The following is a 19,173-nucleotide window of genomic DNA, read 5'->3' as shown; positions in this document are numbered from 1 at the left end:
TGAATCCTTTTAATCAAAATGCTAGCCGAAAGAGTAAAATAACCAAGGATGATCCTATATGTAATTATATATGGCACATGACATGAGAAGATAAGAGCATAGTACAAAAGATGGTTTGGTATAATAGTATACCAGATACAAAAGATTAGTAGACACGCACCAGATTAATTCCTTAACTTTAGGAAAAGGAGTACCTTACATATACCAGGAAAAAATGCTAGGGGACAAGTGTAGTACTGTTACAAAAAATACACAAGAATATGAGATAATATTCAATTCAAGCTCTTCCTCACATTATATAACAGATCGAGGGGAGGTAAAAAGAAACGGGAAACCCCAATATTTTTGGGGATGATGGTGAGGTTCACTTCACCTATATACAAATTACAAACAAGAAAAAACGTAGCAGCCTCTACTCTGATGTAAAGGAAAATAAATAAAACAGAAATAAACGTAATAGCCTCAATCGCTTCTGGTCTTTCTATCTGGAGTACCAAGGCCAAAAAACTCTTCTATCAAATTGAAAGTAGGTAAGAAATCTACATTTGTATCCAGACATGTTGAGTACCCAGGATACCAATCTTTAGCATTGCCAGGCTCCAATAAATAAACATCATCCATCTCATGGCTAGATAAATCATGTTTGCTAGGCATGCATGGACTCTGGTCACATTTGAATTCCCTGCCTTGCAAAGCAGAGCTAGCATCTACCAAACCATGAGAACAGGATATGTCCATATCGGCGTCGCGCTCAAAGGACGTGCAAGAATTATCCTTGGCACCAAGGTTGTCCTTGCAGATTCCTTGACTTCCATCAAGATGCTGAATAGGATAACTCCAACTCTCAATCTGTGAGTTGGACTTAGATTCTGAGGACCTTTGATTAATCCCACCCTCTTCCTTGTTGATGTTTCCCATATTATACCGAGCAAATTCGTCGTCATCATCACTATTTCCATCATCGTCATCTGCATCAGAATAATCCTGGTTTTGACTGTGACCAAGAGACTCGAGGCCAGAGTCATCCTCTGAATTTTCATAACTATAAAACTGTGGGTTACTTGTATGACATTCATCATCATCACTGTCAATATCCAAAAATCTGGATCTGTTCTGAGCAGCCCTTCTCCGGAGTATAAACACATTAAAGTAGTAGCTGACAATTTCTTTATTGGTTCGAGCAGGGAATGCTGCTGATAAATGCTTCCAAAAATTTCTTCCCACTGAAGCAGGATTGCTGTAGATAACCTCATGAAAAAACTCTCCTTCTTCTTCACTCCATTTGAGTGCAACATCCTCTCCCATGTCACAAAAGCCCAAGTTCACAAAGTTTTCCATCCCAAGACTCCTCTTCATATTTTCACGGGCTTCCCTGACATGATGTCGAACACATCTGACAGCGCCCTGATCCAAGCAGTTGCATTCTGATCTGCCTTCCTCACCCTTGTTACCCTTAGCAGAATAGTCAAGGCTAGAGTCCGGCATTGGAAGCACACAAGTGCCCATGAGTCTCTCCTCATTGTCATGTGCAGGACGAACAGATACTAAACCAGAGGATGGATTGTAATCATTATATATGCACAAATTTGATATCTTCTTCAATTTTCCACTCCAGGCAGGAATGACAGCTTGATGATTGGGACCAACAGGAACTGGTTTTCTGAGTGAGCAATCAGAGGCTGAATACGCATCATCTAAAGCAGGATGTGATTTCTGAGGAATTTCAAATTCCAAACAATCTGAAGAGGCAGATGACAAAGATGTAGCCCCAGACCCAGCATCATCCTCACTAAAGCAGCTGAAGTGACCACTGATCTGAACATTACTGTCCACAGCTGGAGGAGCATGAAGGGCAGTGCCCACTTGAATAGCATCATACCATTGAATATTGTAAAAGCTACCCTCATTGCCACCTTTACAATCAATGGGGAATATTATTTATTATACATAAACTTCAGAGAGAGAAATGGCTAGCTAAACTGACTCTATTTGAAAAAGAGCAGACAGATTACAATATACTACATAAAAACATTTACCTGAAACAACATTTTTCACAACCAGGTTGACATTAAGTGCATCCAGATCATTATTGGATTCAAGACGTTTGGCCTTGTTCAAAGAAAGATCCCCAAATTCATTGACCTCAAGACATCTCTTATATCCCATTGTTGTTCTGTGTTAGAATAATCGAGAGTTTAATACTCAAACAACATCTCATCAGATAAATACAGACATAAGATACAATGCTGTCTTTGGTTGCACTTTTAATTTATAGTAGATCGCCCCGAACTTGGAAGTGCTTCATGCAGAATAAACATACATGCTAAAAACTACCAAAACATTGATATCTAATATCATTACAAAGCTTTAAACTTCCACAAAATTTTATCTCCAATGTAATGACAAAACGTAATGATTGGGCCAAACTGCCATATCCCACTGCATTAACAAAAGGACCAATAATAAAATGCATACCATTTTAGTTTAGTTTGACTGAAAATCCTGACCATTGTGGCTTTTCCAATTGACATAATTAGAGAAAAACAAAGTAAGCCATGCAAAACAAATTTCAATATAAAATGTTTCAATTTGAAAAGTCCACCACAAGTGAGAGTTGTGACAGAAAAAAACAAAATTCAACTCATAGAACCCAAGTATACAGTTAAATTTAGGAGAAGCGTGGATGAGGCTAAGGCCCACCAAAAAAATATTTTCCTTTCACATGTGACAGTGAAAAAATGTACTTCACTACCACATTAAAAGCACAGCGGGATGTCAAAAGCACAAATTTTAAGTAACTACATGCAAATAAATGCAATTTAAATCCATAGCCACAAACATATTACATATTAATAAACTGTCACTTACTGTTAAAACATTAAAGTTTATAGTAAAGCAGTGTAACAAACAATTCTCAACTTTCAAATTAAAATCAGTGATAACAAACAATTCTTACCTTTTCAAACAGTTGAAGGTCAAACGAAATTCCAAAAGTCAAAATAGAGAAAATTGGGTAAGGAATTGGACAATTAAGGAAGTTTCGAGACGCCTAAGACTGTATCCCCAACTCTATTGTAACAGACAGTAACTGAAAATTTCAATTTCAGACCCTAACCCTATATTCTAAATTCGAAGAAGAAATTGTGAAATTAAAAGCCGAAGGGAAGTGAAAAGTTCATAAAAGATAGGAAGGAATCAAAGCCCTAAAACAATTTACAGAAACCCTAAAGTGATTCGAAGATTGAAAAGACCTAAAATTTTGGTTGACTCAAAACCCTAGATTCGGAATCGCGTACAAATAATATGTCAAATTGGGGCAAAATAATGGATGAATAAGAACAAAAACTCCGAGAATTGACGGAATACAAAAGGGGAGAGGAAGATTGTGACCCTGAAAAGATCGGATCGAAACCCTAACCCTAGAATACGATAAGAATAACAAAGGGTTGATTTTAGGATCAAAAGGAAGAAGATAACAAGAATTGAACGAATTGAGGCTTGATTCAAGAATTGTGCACACTAATTAGACAGATTTTGAGGATAGAAAGGGGGAAATCGAAAGAAAACGACGATGAAAAACGAGGTACGGTTCGTGCTTTTTGTACACGAGATGTTCCGAAATAAAAACGGGTTGCGATGCTTCTATTGGATTGGGCCTCGAATATCCCAAACCGGTCCAGGATTTGTAATCACAACATTTTCCCATGTTTATAAAAAAAAATCAGATTTAATTAAATTAATATTTTCCCATGTTTTAAAAAAATTGCAATTTTATCATTATCTTTTGTCCAATTTGATTCTTGAAAAAAATCAAAATTAAGTTAAGTAAGTGATTTTTATTCATGTCAAATGTATACACGTAATTAGACATTTAGATGTTTATCATGACTACGCTCTTTAAATAATAAGACAATGTTGGTTGAGGTGAGCCTTCAACCCAACTCACCCATAATTATATATTAGTGTAAAAGTAGAACTTCTTGAACAATTTTCTTTAGGTTTAACCTCATATAATTCTTCTAAAAATACACATAATTATTTGAGTGTAATTATGTGTAATATTTACGTACTGATGGTATAAAGGTTTATATACCATCAGCTATTGCATCATTCAGGCTTCATTTGGATTAGTTTTTTGTTTTGAAAAGTCATTAATGATTGAGAATGAATGAGAATTATGATGTACCAAAGCATGTAAGGACTAATCCTACTCGTGCGCCAAAACTAGCACCAAGGCCAAGTACTGATGTGCCAAAATTAACTAATGATGCACCAACTCATGAGCCAAGTCCATCTAGTGTTGCACCAAGTTATGTGCCAAGTCCCTGCAATGATGTGTAAAGTCCTTGTGGTTATGTGCCAAGTTTCTATACTAATGGACAAAGGATCAGCACTGGTGCGCCAAGGCGAGGCCAAGCCTCGTCCATGACCGTGCTAGTTGTCTGGCCAAGACATTGATCGAGACAAGTAGATCGGTGACCATGCCAACTTCAACAGGCCTCGGTCAAGTAAGCCTAGCCTAGAAAAGCCTCGGTTAGGAATCATGACCGGGTTAAGGTCACTATGCCTCGGCGAGGAAATGCACATGTAGAAAGACTTTGCTTGCAATACAAGAACACTTGTAATTTTCATTCTTCTCAAATTAAGCACATAATAAATATGTGAAAACAAAGTTAGTTGGTTAAGACCTTGGATTGACTATTATGTATAAATAAGGGTATTTCATCTTGTATTATTCTTTTAATTCAATTCAATAAAAGAATACACTATTCTTCATGGTATTCTTCTTTTGTCTATTTCTCAAAATTGAGGTTCAATTACTTTCATGATTCAGTTGTATAGAGGTATCAAATTTTATTAAAATGCATAATGTTGATAGTATAGCAATTATGAATGTCAATAAAAACATTAGAAATCTCATAAAGTAGTAAATAAAAACATACGAAATGTTATTCATGGTACAAAATCTCCTCAATTATTTATTCATAACATAAAGGCAGTACAAGAAAAACGAGTTTCAGCTGGCAAAAAAAGACAACATTTCCTTGAGCCATGCCACAAAATCTCATCAAACAAAAACTAGTATAAAAGACAACATCATAAGTAATGAAATTATACGAATAAAAATTGGACACTCTTCATATTCTGCTTCCCCTTATGCCACTGCAGGCATGTCCTTGAGCCATGAATCTAGTGGTTTCCCAATGGAAAAAACTATAAACCCAATTTCCCTAAGCTTCTTAACATCCACAACATTTCTGCCATCAAATATAAATGCTGGCTTCTGCATGTTATCAAAAACTTTTTGGTAATCAAGGTTCTTAAACTCATCCCACTCAGTGAGAATGCAAACACCATGTGCATCTTTTACTGCCTCATATGCATCAAAAACCACAGACACTTCCTTTTTAGAAGTTGGGCTTGGTGGTTGAAGATGAGCAGGGTGGTCCCAATCATATTTCTTCATTGATAAATCCTTTGTGATCTGATTCTCAGTAACTTGAGGGTCATATATGCTCAACTTAGCTTTGTCCCCTAATAACCCTTTGCACACATCAATTGCTGGTGTTTCCCTAGTGTCACCTGTGTCTTTCTTGAAAGCAAAACCAAGTATAGCAATCTTCTTAGTTGAAACTGTGTTGAACATTGAGGAAACTACTCGGTTCACGAATCGGCTTTTCTGGTAGTCATTCACCTTAACCACTTGCTTCCAATAATTTGCTACCTCAGGAAGACCATTACATTCACATATATATACCAAGTTCAATATGTCCTTCTGAAAGCAAGAGCCACCAAAGCCAACACTAGCACTCAAGAACTTTGGTCCAATCCTTGAGTCTGTGCCAATTGAGTGGGATACCTGCATACAACAACATACCCAAAAACATTATTAGAAAGTGGTCAAATATATACAAGCACACACATTTTTGTTCTTTGAATTGTGTTTTTTGTTTTGTACATCGGGCAACATATATTGTCTATTTAATTTTTGAGAGACATTTTTTAAGTGAGTGTATATATAAAAGATAATAAAAAAGTAAGCAAGGTACAAATATAAGTTCATTTGTCATTATTTCAAATTGTGGTTGTTGTCGTAATTGCGGTCATTGCGATGCGGATTGCACCCGCTATGGTGTGAATTATTATGAGTAAAAAGATGCTTTTGAAATTGATACAGTTGATGCGACGGATGTGGTTGTATTGCAGTTTGATGCAGCCCAAATATGGTCCGATGCGGTTGCGTTGAGGCCTGATGCGGCCGCATCATTGTGATTTGATGTCACATTGCAATTGCGGTGTGATGTAGTTGCGGCAGTCAAATGTTACGGCCGCAATCACATGATGCACTCAGCAATTTGAATCACTCATAAAATTATCAAAATCTAATGTTCAAATAATGGAAATAGGTTGGCCCCTAAGTACCTGAGAGACATCAGCACCAGTTGCCTCACAAAGTGCTGACATAGCATTAACTGAAGAGATTCTCTGTGCTAAGAAGGCATTGGCAGCAAGCTTTGATAGTTCAGCAGACCATAAATTGGTGCAAAGGATTCTATCTATTGGGACCCAATGAGCATAAACATCTCTAAGAGATTCTATAGCCTTTTGGCCTTGTGGGGTCTCCCTTCCTCCAATAAGAACTCTGTCTGGGTTGAAAAGATCCTTAATTGCTGTACCCTCAGCAAGAAATTCTGGGTTTGAAAGGATAGTGAAATTGATACCCTTATTATTATGGGTCAGGATCCTTTCAATTGCCTCTGCTGTTTTCACAGGGACAGTAGATTTCTCAACAACAATTTTATCTGATTTTGAAACATCAGCTATCATTCTAGCTGCACTCTCCCAATATGTTAAATCAGCTGCTTTTCCTGCTCCAAGGCCTTGAGTCTTTGTTGGAGTGTTTACTGAGACAAAAACTATATCAGCTTCTGAAACATGTTTCTCCACATCAGTGCTGAAGAAGAGGTTCTTTCCCCTACATTGCTTTACTACCTCATCAAGACCAGGCTCATAGATTGGGAGATGGTCGCTGTTCCAGGCGGCGATTCGCGGCGCGGCAATGTCCACTACAACTACTTCAATTTTGGGACACTTCACGGCTATCACAGCCATGGTTGGGCCACCAACATAGCCAGCTCCAATGCAACAAATCTTCACCATTTTTTTGTTTGTTTGTTCTCAGCAGCCTATACTATATCACAGGTTGATGAAAATCAATCATAAAATTGTCAATTACTTTAAATTTGAAATGATTATTACAAGTTAAGAGGACATGTAAAGACCATAGTAAGGACCATGATTCGATTCGTGTTAACATAATTGAAAGAAATGAAATAAAAGGAGATGTATAATGTAAGTAACACATAGCCTTGTTAATTGTAACAATAATGAAAGAGATCTATAATTTTCAATTGGAGCAATCATGAAAGAGTTGTAGATCAAGAGGATATTACCCATGAAAATGCAAGTGATGGAGTGGAATGTATCAATGTAACTTAAATTAGTCATTTTCGGGGACAATATTACAGTATATATTTGAGTGTAAAGCGAACTTTAAGATGATACCTTTCTAAACTAATTAAAATAAATAATACATGCAATCTGTATAATATATCTCAGGGCTTAAAGCAAAAGACTTTACTAGTCTTATGCTTATGCCCGTTCAGCCATTTTATGTTCCTTGTATTGTATGTATACATACACATGCAGAAATATGAAATCATACGTGACAAATTCTATAATGTGGATCTCTTCACAAATAAAACAGTTGCACCAAATGACAGAAACAAAAGGCAAGAAAAAGGAACACAAAAAAGGAAAAAGATCAAAACCATTACCTTGTCTAATAGGATGGAAAAAGAAGAAGAAAGTGGTGGTGATGAGGTGAGTGGTGAAGAAGAATAGAGCTTATTCTTTCTGTTTCTGTGGTGGAATGAAGTATGAAGAAACATGTGGTTGATCTATTTATAATAGTAATATGTAACATAACGTGAATAAAGCATTACATGCCAGCACCTTTGCTTTTTCTCATTTTCCTTCATCCTACGCTAACTGCCACATGCTCTTTATTTATTTACAAGTTAACTAATATACAGATTATTTTATTGCATTTAAGCTTAGATCTATTTAAACCAATCATTATCTCTACATAGAATAAAATTTAGCACCTAACTGCATGTGGCTTTAATTTATTTTTTTAGTTTCTTACTTCTTTCTATTTCATTCGCTTTACTTGTCATTGAAGTTTCATATTTTCCTTCATTTATACATACACTTCTGATTTTGTATACTAATTTCACAATTTTCTTGTACAGGTAGCAAGTGTTTGCACAAATAATATAGCTAGTAGGGTTAAGGAAACATTAACCATGACAAGAAATTAAAGGCTTAAAATAACCAATCAAATTCATAGAAAAAATGAAGTTGATTGAATTTAAATTACGTGAGTCACCCGGTACTTATAAGAATGCTTGGAATGTACCACTTTGTTAATTAATGACAAGAAATGATATAACCTCCTAATTATAAAAATATGATATGAATCAGTTAAGCTGAACTGTTGATCAAGTCTTGTATATACACTCTTGTATGCTTCATTTCACAAGGAATGAAAAGGCTGAATTAATTTGACTAAGAATATTATGGAATATACATGAAAGATGGTGATTTTTGGTCTGATATGATGTCCCCACAATAATATCAACTGGTATTGGAAGAAAATTAACTCGGTTAAAAATAATTGGCAGGAAGTTTCAATAATAATTGGTGGAGCAATTACATTATGGTCAAAACGCAATCTTAGGAGGGTAATGTTGGTCACATATAATTTTATTTTTATTTTTTACTATTCAACTTTTTGTAATAAATATTAAGATTTTATCAGATATTGCAGGAGAGATTAATTTGGGGAATTTGATCTCTCCATTGATAGAAAGACAAATGATCAATTTTATACTTATATAGAATTAAAATTTCATTCATTATATTATACTTTTTCTCTTGTTCTAACTATACTTGTATTATATTGATTTGTGATATATGTTATATTGATTTGTGATATATGTTATATTGATTTGTTTAGTCATTCGCTTTGGTTGAACATGCACTCCTATACTTAATTTGTTTAGTCATTTTCTGCTCTTATATATCCCCTCCATAAAATTTTATAAAAACTTTTGCTTATTTGTGGTTACTGATGACTTGCTGCTTCACTAATGTCACTAGAGAATACATTATGTTTAGTCATTGGAAAAAAAAAATACATTATGGATAACACATGAAAAATAATTAACATTGACATCATAAAAAATATATATACGTATATACGTCCAAGTTTGTCGTTAACTAATTAAAATGAAACAAAATTATATAAATTTAATTTTTTAGGAGTAAATTACACTGACAGCCCTGATTTTAGTGAAATTATATAAATTACCCATCACTTTTTTACACCTACATAAAACTCCTTAATTTTTACATTGTCATTATATTGATGACCCCTGCATGAGAAATAAATGTAACTTTTTAAACAAAAAAGATGATAAATGTAATTAAGTTAAACAAAACATGATATATTGTGGAGACAAATCCACATAATATACAAATTAATGTATCTTTATTATTTTTTGTTACAAAATGCATCCACAATTCCAAAGAGATATTGTTTAAATCGATTTTGTACTATATCGTAACGAACCAAAAAATGATAAATATGTATTAATCCATATATTATTTGGATTTGTCTCCAAAATATACCTATATTTTGTTTAACTAAATTGCATTTATCATATTTTTGTTTAAAATATTACATTTATTTCACGTTCAGGAGTCATGAGTGTAATATCAGTGTAATAAAAGTATACAAAATGAGGGATTTGTAGGTATAAAAAATTGAAAAATAATTTATATAATTTCGCCAAAACTAGTCATATTATTTACTCTTTTTTAATTGGCTCGAGTCCTCGAGGTAACATGTCTTTATTCATTCATCATGTCTTTTCCGAAGAAGAAAAGAAAAAAAATATGAATCCAGGCACCGCACCGATGATGTTTATATAAATTTGATTCAAAATACGTGTTGGAAATAAGTGATTCCAAGCCATCCACATAATAACGTGGCAGATACTGTAATATAACTCAATCGGCAACTATGCTAATCCTCACCGCTTAACCACTCCTCATTCATCACTATATAGCTACTAATAATATGCAATCACAAACTCGCTTCTCTATTTGTCTTATCTCATATAACATCTAATCTCAATATGGCACAACAACAACAACAACAAAACCGCCAAGACCAGTTTTCTAACCAAGACCGTGATGATGATTCTGGAAAGAACGATCAATTTGGAACAGGAGGTGCTACGGACCCAGCTGTAACCCAATATACTTATTATGAGTCCACCGTGGCTACAGGCTATGGAGCCCCTCCACCAGTCACTGGTGTTGCTGCTGCCGGAGCATATGCTTTACCTAACTATGGAACTTATGATCCCACTCTTTATGCCACTACTGGTGCTGCTGGATTCAATAGCGGCGGTGGCGGTCAATGGGGACAAGATGCTAGTGCAGGAGGAGATGATGGTGGTGGTGGTGGTGGTCAGAGTGGACGAGATGCTAGTGCAGGAGGAGGAGGAGGTGGTGCCGGTGGCGGCAACAAGGGCAGGGACCAGAAATGAAGCTTGATACAGCTAGGTTGTATGGCACTAGCTAGGTTTATATGATTTTCATGCATGAAGACTAGTGCTTGGTTTGTGTATGTGTTAGGTAAAAATAATATGCTATAGGGATCATATTGTAAGAGTTAGTATAATATGGTGCATGGCAATAGCACGTATAGTAGTTTGTGAGAAGAAGGAAGTGGATCTTTTCATGAATAAAAAATAAAGGTAATTTCACGTGTTTTAATTTTTACTTATAAAACCTACTTTCCTATCTAGTTTTAAAGAAGGAATATTTTATTGAAATGAGAATTTGTTTATGGAGATATAATCTCAAGAAAATTGAAAATATAACTGAGATACCATTGTGAAGGTAAAGAAAATAGATGTACTACAATCAGGACAGATCACAAACCCTATACAAGTCTGAAAATGTTCTCCACAAAGTACATAGTTAATGGGTCCAATATTTCTTTACTAACAACATTTCTGCATTTTTTATTGATGTATAGTAGAATTAAAGGTGCTTCTTCCACACATTAACCAACATAATTGAATAAAACTTAAATAGAACAGTACAAAGATTTCAGAAGTTACTTAGTGGATTTCAAGAAGTTTTTGAACCATTGAACCGATTGTTTGGGGTATCTCTTCAAGTTGTCATTATAATCAACAAAATACATACCAAATCTACAACTGTATCCAGCTGCCCACTCCCAATTATCTAATAGTGACCAATGAAAATATCCTTTCACATTGCATCCATCTCTGCTATCAGTCAAATTACCATGTATTAATTAATTTACTTAAATAGTAGGAAAATATTATTTGTCTTATAAAACATTAAGAAATATTCAAATCATGGAATGTCATAGCTTAGCCGCAGACCCATAAATATACAATAAATTCTTGCAGCATAGAATGAAATAAATAATTAAAAAATAATAGGATGAGATATACATTTTCCTTCCAACATTTATGGGTTGAGCTGATTTTAGTTAGTACTTCTTAGTCCTTTATTTTGAGTTGATATTAGTTTGCACCATCCTCATTAACTTTAGATGAAAAATGATAGCATGAAGGAACTAAATATTTAAAAAAAAGGTAAAACATATGGACTAAAATTATGTCATGTAAGAACAGAAAACACGCTGATTTAGTCCTTATATTTTTTTCCTTTTAAAGTATTTAGGTGTTGATTTTCATTCATGTCCTTCCAAGTTAATGATGAAGATGAAAATCAACAAATAAAGGACTAAATACTTCAAAAAAGACAGAATCAATAAGTAGTGTAACTAAAAACCCAATAATAACTACTACTTACTTGATAGAAGCCAATAGTTCAGATAAATAGCCTTTGAGGTAAGCAATCCTTTTCTCATCCTTTAGAGCATCTTTAATAGGGATAAATATACTATTTGGGTCATCCATCCCTGTAACAACAATGAGAAAGAAGATTATGCTCACAGCTTTTATTCCATATTTGCAATTAACTTAAAGTGTTGGCTAGCTAGAAAAAATTATCTCATATTACAAAAATATGGAAAGTAAAAATATACAAATCTTGTCCTATATAAATTTGAAATCATATCTTGACGTTCAACTATGTAATTTATGTTAGGCTTTAACTTCTGAGTTCTGAATGCCAATTGCACTTGGGAGTTTTGGCATAATGCAAGAGTTTGAAGATTACCATTTTCAGTGATAACAACAGGAGGGTTCCCATACTTTCGTTTTATGTAGTTCATTAAGCTTCTCATTCCTTGTGGTACTATATACAACCATATAGAATTTGCCTGCAAGTCAAAGTTTACAAATTTCTTCCGTGAATAATATAGATATTGTATACATAATGAACTAAAATACAGAAATGGTAAATCAATCATCATCACATTATGGTCTCATCTCAAGGAGACAAAAGAAAAATGCTTCACTTGTGTAAGACTTACCCGATCTCCAATAGCTTTTCTACCTTTGAAAGCTGAAAGCAAAGGGTAAAAAATGACTCATAGTGGCAGTTTAAAGCATTCTAACAAGGGGTATATGTGGTTGCTTGATTATTTGACACAAAAAATGTTGTGTGATAATATTTGGTCTTAAACTTACGGAGGGTAATGACACCGGAGTCGGCAATGCTATCATTGAGCAGAGTTCCAATCACATTGGTATCATTGTTTCTTGCATAATATGTGGTGTAGTGATTGATTCCCACAAAATCTAATGAACCCTTAACTAGAGCAGCCTCAGCTTCAGAAAATTTTGGCAGCCTTTTTCCTACTCTACTTCTCATCGAGCTTGGATAATCGCCGAACATCAAAGGATCAAGAAACCTGTCATTAAGACAATTAACAATCTAGTTTGAACCAAATGGGAAGCCTTAGTTTCAAATTTAAGCAATGGGTTAGTCTTTTATACAAATCCTACATAGAAGATCCAATGAGTGCAGCACTCCCTTTCTTATTCTCATTCAGTCATTCATTTAATGCACTTCAATAGAAAATATGAAAATCTTAATCATGTAACATGTATATGTAAAAGACTTACCAGCCTAATTGAAAATCCTGGGCTCTCTGGGCTGCATCATTGTCATTTTGAGTATTTGTTGCTGGCTCATACCACATGACATCAAAAGCTATCCCAAGTGATCCACCTTGTATCTTCTGTGCAATAACCAAGTTATTTACAAATAAGCTTTTAAGTTATATGTGCATCATTGCAATATGAGAACTGGACAAGACTATGAAATTCTAACTTATATAAGCTTTAGAAGTATAATAAATTACACCAGAACAACTTTTTTGTAAATTTGGACTTGAACTTTCACAAGATTCAGCCTTAAATCTGATTCGTTCAATTGCTTTCTTATTGAGATTTCAACTTCACAACTACCAAATAATATTCATTTAATCCTATATTTAGCAATGAACTTAACCTTACCTTATACTTTTTTCTATAAATGTCTGCTACAGCTGCATGAGAAAGCAAGACATTGTGACCAACAAGATACGGTTCGGTGGCAGAGTTCCCTTTTCTACAAAACAAGTGGAGGAGAATGGAGCACCGTCCAGGTGCTTGGAGACCAACATCATATCCTTGTGTTGCAAATGTATGGGGTTCATTAAAAGTGATCCAGTGTTTTACCCTGTCCCCAAATTTCTGAAAGCATGTCTCAGCATAATTTGCAAAGTCCTTTCTGTAGCACACAAGTGTCATATAAATTATTACCATATATTGATAGTGATTAGTGATTACCATTTAAAAGAATTGAAGAGTTCTGCAAAAAATCAAAAGTTAAATTGATGTATAACATTGCATACATTATCTCAGTGCCGAGCCATCCATCATACTTGTCATCCAACGCTTGAGGTAGATCCCAATGGTAAATGGTCACGTACGGTTCAATTCCTGCCAATATAATGGATCAAGCAAGAAGAAGCGTTGAATGCATGAAGAAGATACAAATGTAAATCAATATATGCTAATTAATAAGTCCACACTCACAAGATGTACACAGTACTCATTGACAGAACTTCTTTTTTATTCAAAAGTAAAATACAGAATTCTAACAATTGTTCAGGGGTAATGAGAGCTACCTTTGGCTAGCAATGCATCGATGAGTTTATTATAATGATCAACTCCTGCCAGATTGATTTCGCCGGAACCATCTAAAATGAAATTTTTACGAGTTTAGAACATTTTATAATCTTCTAGAAGCTACCACAGATAAACTGACACTTCCATAGTAGCTAGCAAAATACTTGGTAATTAACCAATCAAAAAGTATGTGCTAAAAATATTCAACAGAAGCACAGAAGGGTCAAAAAAATTGGAAGTTGGAGTACAAGAATACCTCTTGATTATTATCTTCAAAAGGGGTATAACACATTATATATTACCATACTTAGACTAATTATCAGAGTATGATTAGTTAGCAAGCTGGTTAGTTGATAGTTACTTGTACTACAAGCAAGTAATTCATCCAACTGATGTCATGTATTTACACTGCAAGCATCTTAAGCATTTTCATTTCATGCTAAACAATGCGAGCATATTGAACAAACTGTTAATAATGTATTATTCAACTGAACTTCAATATTAATAATTTAATATATCTACAAACAATGAGCACAAAATTGTGGATCTCAACCTCCATTTGCTGGTACATAGCAATAAAACAATTACTTAGCACATTTACTAAAAGAAGAGCAATAAATGCTTACTGGGAAAAATCCGAGTCCAAGAAATGGAAAACCTATAAGCACTTACTCCCAAGTCCTTCATAAGTTCTATGTCTTCCTGCATGAGAATACAATTTAAAGTTAATAAAGAGCAAAACACCAGAAGTTTTCAATATAATGAACTTCATAAATGAGCTATATTATGCAAAGGCATCAAGGGTTACACATTTTCTATTAAATAAAAGTACCAAGGCCAATTTGACAAAGTACCAAGTGTAGTTTGTGTATACAGACATAGATGTGTGACTTAATTTCTGGCTGTAATCTATAGGTTTTAGGTGATCAAATATCAAATATACAAATACACCTAAAAGGGTATCGGCGTATCGCCAATTATGTTCTAAAGCTGTACTGATCATTACACATACTTCGAATCGATGGTATTGATCTACCGCAACATCAGCATTGCTAAAATCACTTATCTTGCCTGCAACATAATGTAAGATAATGGTCAGACAGCAATTAACATGTTAAGAATTTGATGCTAGACATCCATCAACCGATCTCATTTCATTTATGCCAGTTCAACACAAACAAGGTATGGAAAATGGAAACTGAAATGAGTGTAGTTCTTAAATTCTTAAGGACAGTTAATGTGAAATGGTGATTAGTGAGTATCTTCATATAAATATGGTCTTATAGTACCTTACCAAATTTATGCGAAAAAGTATCCCACACTGAAGGTCCCCTTCCATCTGCTTTAACTGCTCCTTCATACTAGATGGAAATCAACAACTACTATTTAAATCATCACATGAATTTGTCCAAAATAAAAGAAACCATAAAAGCTAGGTGTATGCATACAAAATTCACAATGGTTAGAAAACTTCTTTGCATTATTTAACCTTTTGATGTCTGTTTATGTAATTTTAAAGATTCACTACTTTTTGGTTGATTTAGCTTTATCATATTTGTCCAACCATATATTTCTATCTGTTTTGTTTACTATAAATTAATTTCCGCAATGAAAAATAGGAAAAATAGCACATACACACTTTACATATCATCGGTTAACTTGAAGATATGCTAAATAACATGGATCAAAGTTAATTTCTTTGGGATTAAAGTAAATTTTTCAATTTTTTAAGACTAAATTAGTAGACACAAAAATCTTGGGATATTGAAATGAATCTAACTTTATCAAAAACATTTATGTGAAAAACAAAAAAACAAAAACTCTCTAGCTTTTAGAAAAATATTTGTGCCAAAAAATGATTGAATAATGTTTTTTCAACAATTAGTCATACTAATTTGACCCCTCAATTAATGGTTCTAATTAATCAAAAACGGATGGTGTGGTTGGGACTCTCAATTATTTATTTTAAAATATGAATATTGATAGACTTTTTTATTAAGAAGGAGTATAAATATATAATAATAAAGAGTGACGTTAACTCCAGCACTCACAAAAGACAAAATTGAGGAATGTAAAATTTTGACACAACCATCGATAAAAAACAAAAGACTTAAATTGGGAAATCTTAAATCTCTTTTTCACACTCCTTACCGAAAATTTCATTTAAGAAGAATAAGATAGGTCTCCTCGCATGTGAAATTTTCCACGACAATATTATACGAAGCAATAAATACATAAACTCAAAAACACACCCTGATATTATATGAAGAAATAAATACATGAACTCAAAAACACACCCTCATATTTACCTTTTATTTAGGCAAAAAAAACTCAAATCATCCAAAACAGATACAATTTAATAATTTACATCAATAAAATTAATTATTTCAAAAGTCAAAAGAACGCAGTACCGTGGATGTAAAAGAGTAAACATATATCAAGATAAAAGCAAATAAAAACAAATTATAAATATATAGTATAATAATATGGAATTTTCTAGCACATGCCCTAAAGTCCTAAACTATTGAAAGCCTTCTTATAAAACTTGGCTCAAAACGGTCGGTCCAACCGGTTCATTGAATCGGACATCTAACCAATCCGAGCATCTCTTCTAACCGGATTTAGATCAAATCAAGTTGATTCGATCAGTTTAAGCCTAAAACTAGTAACTCGGATGATTAGACCGACCGAGTCGATCAAAAAATGTTTTTATAAAAAAACGAATTCCATGTCGTTTTTTAATAAAAACGAATACTTTTAAATTATTTATAGTTATGCTTGTCATTCGTTTGTTTAATTAAATTTTGAACTTATCAACTATCATTTTATAATAATAAAATATTCTTTTTTTATTGTTTAATTAAAGTTTGTAAATTTCAAGTGTACAATTATTAAATATTGTCACATAATATTATGTAATATAAATCAAATTAACCAGTCCAACCATTGATCTATTGGTTTGACTCATTGAGGAAGACATTGTCCAAGTCATTGACACATTACCGGAAAGAAAAGAAAGGAGTACGTTGGATATTGAAATTTGATACATTTGTAAAAAAAAATAAGAAAACATTATCTTATGGGGAGAAACAGAATAAAAATGTAACCAATGGCAACAATTAAATAACATGGAAGTAGATAGGAACCTGAAAAGCTGAAGAAGCGGTGCCAAATGTAAAGCCATGTGGAAAGTCTGCTATGTTTATATCTGACTCACATGTCTGAATTTGAAACAATACAATCACTGCTAGAATCAGAATCAGAACAATGTCTCTCTTAAAGGCCATAGTTTAAGATATAGAGATGAAGAGTGAGACAAAAGGATTCAGTTTTGCAATAAAGGGTGAATTTTTATGAATGAATGATTCTTATATATATAGAGAAGATGATAAGAGATGAAAAGTAGTTGAATAAGATTATTTAGGAAAGATGGGAGAGTGTGAATGGGGAAAGGTATTAGTTGCTTAAACGAATATGGCCCCTTATAAATGGGGCGGTGGGTCAAAATATTAGTAATTAGTTATTTTTATTTCAGTATCTGTATCGGAGGAAACCTAATACATTCATTTTCTGTAATGGAATGTTTGGATTGATTTCCTACTAACTTTCCTCATTTGTAGCCTTAGGTAATGAGCTTACAATGTATTGTTATTGAAGTAAAATATCTATTTATTGACGATGTAAGAGTCTTTTACAATTTTATCACTTATTATTATTAATAATTATATATAAATGTTTATGTTAATAATACATAGATATTGCATTTCTATAACTTTTTATAGTAAAATTAGATTATTTTTTTCATTTTCCGCATCTAGCCAAGTACACGGGACAATTTTGTACAGGTCCAAAATGCTTATAATTGGACAATGAATACAGACAATTTTCTCTTTAATAGTGCTGTTAAAATCAATCTAGACAATGAATAGAATTTTTTTTTTATTTCAGTTCAACCAATGCTTTATTGAATGATTTTTGACATCCATATATTTTGAAATAAATGATTTAAAAAATCAAAAAATTCATTGTCCTCACATTTTTGTATTGAAGAGTTCAAAGAATATCTTAATTAATATAGATGTATCAAACATGAATGTAAAATCTACATTGTAAATATTTATATACATACATTTTATAATCTATCATTTATTTGGATTACTTTTTTGAAAAGTCACAATAATTAAATATCAATTTTCCTATTGATGAGCATTTAATGGCTTAGAAAACTTTTAAAAGGGGAAGTTACCAAATTGTGAAGTAAAAATTAGATGAACCTAGATACCTTTTGATATTATGGGAGGATCCAGTGGTAATACATGTTTTTTTTATAAAAAAAAAACTAATGGTATAGATATAAAATTATTTTTAAATAAAAAATTTATAAATTTTCAAACTGATTATAACATTATATTTAAGTATTGAAATTTTCAGGGTAGAAAAAAGTCCATGCTCTAATAAGATAAAAGATAAATATTGAATTCCTCTTAAGGTCTTGAGTAAGAAAAAATGATAGATGTTACGGGAAGAGTGGGATCTTTTACTCTAAAAATAAGTTTTTTAAACTTACTCCTTATCATAATCAACAATTATATGAATTGAAACCATTGAATTTCACTAATATCCCTCTTACCGGAAAAAAAATTTCCCTTGGGGTGATTATGTCCATCAAAGATACTTATTCACTAAACAAAAAGAACGACCGTTTCATTCTACTATCTCAGTATGAATTGTTTTACTTTATAATAAAATTCTCTCACGTCTCACACTGTTCCACAAACGCCCTTATTTTGGAATATCACAATATTGGCATGATGCTCATTTACCTATGCCCCTATAAAATTGTCAGTGTTTGCATAGTGTACCCAATGAATGAAATTTCGTTTTCGGTTGTTACAAGAATGGACCGTTGTGTGCA

The 19,173-nt window shown here is 33.1% G+C and overlaps 4 protein-coding genes across 8 annotated transcripts; 1 reads left to right on the top strand and 3 right to left on the bottom strand.

The window, feature by feature from the left end:
- On the bottom strand, nucleotides 253-3,614 carry LOC109349533. 2 transcript variants are annotated; one of them, XM_019590370.1, is made up of 3 exons: nucleotides 2,957-3,614; nucleotides 2,037-2,173; nucleotides 253-1,913 (listed from the first exon to the last, which is right to left on the bottom strand). In XM_019590370.1, exons 2-3 carry the CDS (start codon nucleotides 2,164-2,166, stop codon nucleotides 463-465), a joined length of 1,581 nt encoding a protein of 526 aa, XP_019445915.1. In that variant the 5' UTR covers nucleotides 2,167-2,173; nucleotides 2,957-3,614; the 3' UTR covers nucleotides 253-462. The 2 variants fall into 2 exon arrangements, with proteins under 2 accessions (XP_019445915.1, XP_019445916.1); XM_019590371.1 differs by lacking the exon at nucleotides 2,957-3,614 and having other exon boundaries at nucleotides 253-837; nucleotides 871-1,913; nucleotides 2,037-2,930.
- LOC109349530 (UDP-glucose 6-dehydrogenase 1-like) lies at nucleotides 5,020-7,944 on the bottom strand. 2 transcript variants are annotated; one of them, XM_019590362.1, is made up of 3 exons: nucleotides 7,839-7,944; nucleotides 6,424-7,192; nucleotides 5,020-5,860 (listed from the first exon to the last, which is right to left on the bottom strand). In XM_019590362.1, exons 2-3 carry the CDS (start codon nucleotides 7,159-7,161, stop codon nucleotides 5,156-5,158), a joined length of 1,443 nt encoding a protein of 480 aa, XP_019445907.1. In that variant the 5' UTR covers nucleotides 7,162-7,192; nucleotides 7,839-7,944; the 3' UTR covers nucleotides 5,020-5,155. The 2 variants fall into 2 exon arrangements, with proteins under 2 accessions (XP_019445907.1, XP_019445908.1); XM_019590363.1 differs by having other exon boundaries at nucleotides 6,424-7,187; nucleotides 7,839-7,943.
- LOC109350427 (RNA-binding protein FUS-like) lies at nucleotides 10,266-10,682 on the top strand. Its single transcript, XM_019591665.1, has one exon. It carries the CDS (start codon nucleotides 10,266-10,268, stop codon nucleotides 10,680-10,682), a length of 417 nt encoding a protein of 138 aa, XP_019447210.1.
- On the bottom strand, nucleotides 11,035-17,768 carry LOC109349529 (beta-glucosidase 40-like). Of its 3 annotated transcripts, XM_019590360.1 has the most exons (14): nucleotides 17,609-17,768; nucleotides 17,405-17,566; nucleotides 15,553-15,619; nucleotides 15,271-15,329; nucleotides 14,885-14,960; nucleotides 14,258-14,329; nucleotides 13,982-14,069; nucleotides 13,602-13,857; nucleotides 13,209-13,324; nucleotides 12,771-12,994; nucleotides 12,614-12,645; nucleotides 12,358-12,460; nucleotides 11,989-12,097; nucleotides 11,035-11,432 (listed from the first exon to the last, which is right to left on the bottom strand). In XM_019590360.1, the coding sequence occupies exons 2-14, from the start codon at nucleotides 17,543-17,545 to the stop codon at nucleotides 11,258-11,260; spliced, it is 1,518 nt and encodes a 505-aa protein (XP_019445905.1). In that variant the 5' UTR covers nucleotides 17,546-17,566; nucleotides 17,609-17,768; the 3' UTR covers nucleotides 11,035-11,257. The 3 variants fall into 3 exon arrangements, with proteins under 3 accessions (XP_019445905.1, XP_019445904.1, XP_019445906.1); XM_019590359.1 differs by lacking the exon at nucleotides 17,609-17,768 and having other exon boundaries at nucleotides 17,405-17,602; XM_019590361.1 differs by lacking the exon at nucleotides 17,609-17,768 and having other exon boundaries at nucleotides 13,209-13,321; nucleotides 17,405-17,602.

Source organism: Lupinus angustifolius, chromosome LG06 (genome assembly GCF_001865875.1).
Source record: "Lupinus angustifolius cultivar Tanjil chromosome LG06, LupAngTanjil_v1.0, whole genome shotgun sequence".
Lineage (NCBI taxonomy): Eukaryota > Viridiplantae > Streptophyta > Magnoliopsida > Fabales > Fabaceae > Lupinus > Lupinus angustifolius.
Note: the sequence above shows the minus strand (reverse complement) of the source record. Positions and strands in the feature narration are given on the sequence as shown.

What these genes read in the sequence shown, in the direction of transcription:
- LOC109349530 (XM_019590362.1), bottom strand. Translation starts at nt 7,161, where the DNA reads ATGGTGAAGATTTGTTGCATTGGAGCTGGCTATGTTGGTGGCCCAACC. An exon ending in CTGGTGCTGATGTCTCTCAG is followed by an intron (nt 5,861 to 6,423) that starts GTACTTAGGGGC and finishes TGTTGTATGCAG; the next exon opens with GTATCCCACTCAATTGGCAC.
- LOC109349529 (XM_019590360.1), bottom strand. Translation starts at nt 17,545, where the DNA reads ATGGCCTTTAAGAGAGACATTGTTCTGATTCTGATTCTAGCAGTGATT. An exon ending in GAAAAGCTATTGGAGATCGG is followed by an intron (nt 12,461 to 12,613) that starts GTAAGTCTTACA and finishes TTTGACTTGCAG; the next exon opens with GCAAATTCTATATGGTTGTA. An exon ending in TGTTGTTATCACTGAAAATG is followed by an intron (nt 12,098 to 12,357) that starts GTAATCTTCAAA and finishes TTGTTGTTACAG; the next exon opens with GGATGGATGACCCAAATAGT.
- LOC109350427 (XM_019591665.1), top strand. Translation starts at nt 10,266, where the DNA reads ATGGCACAACAACAACAACAACAAAACCGCCAAGACCAGTTTTCTAAC.
- LOC109349533 (XM_019590370.1), bottom strand. Translation starts at nt 2,166, where the DNA reads ATGGGATATAAGAGATGTCTTGAGGTCAATGAATTTGGGGATCTTTCT. An exon ending in TGTGAAAAATGTTGTTTCAG is followed by an intron (nt 1,914 to 2,036) that starts GTAAATGTTTTT and finishes TTGATTGTAAAG; the next exon opens with GTGGCAATGAGGGTAGCTTT.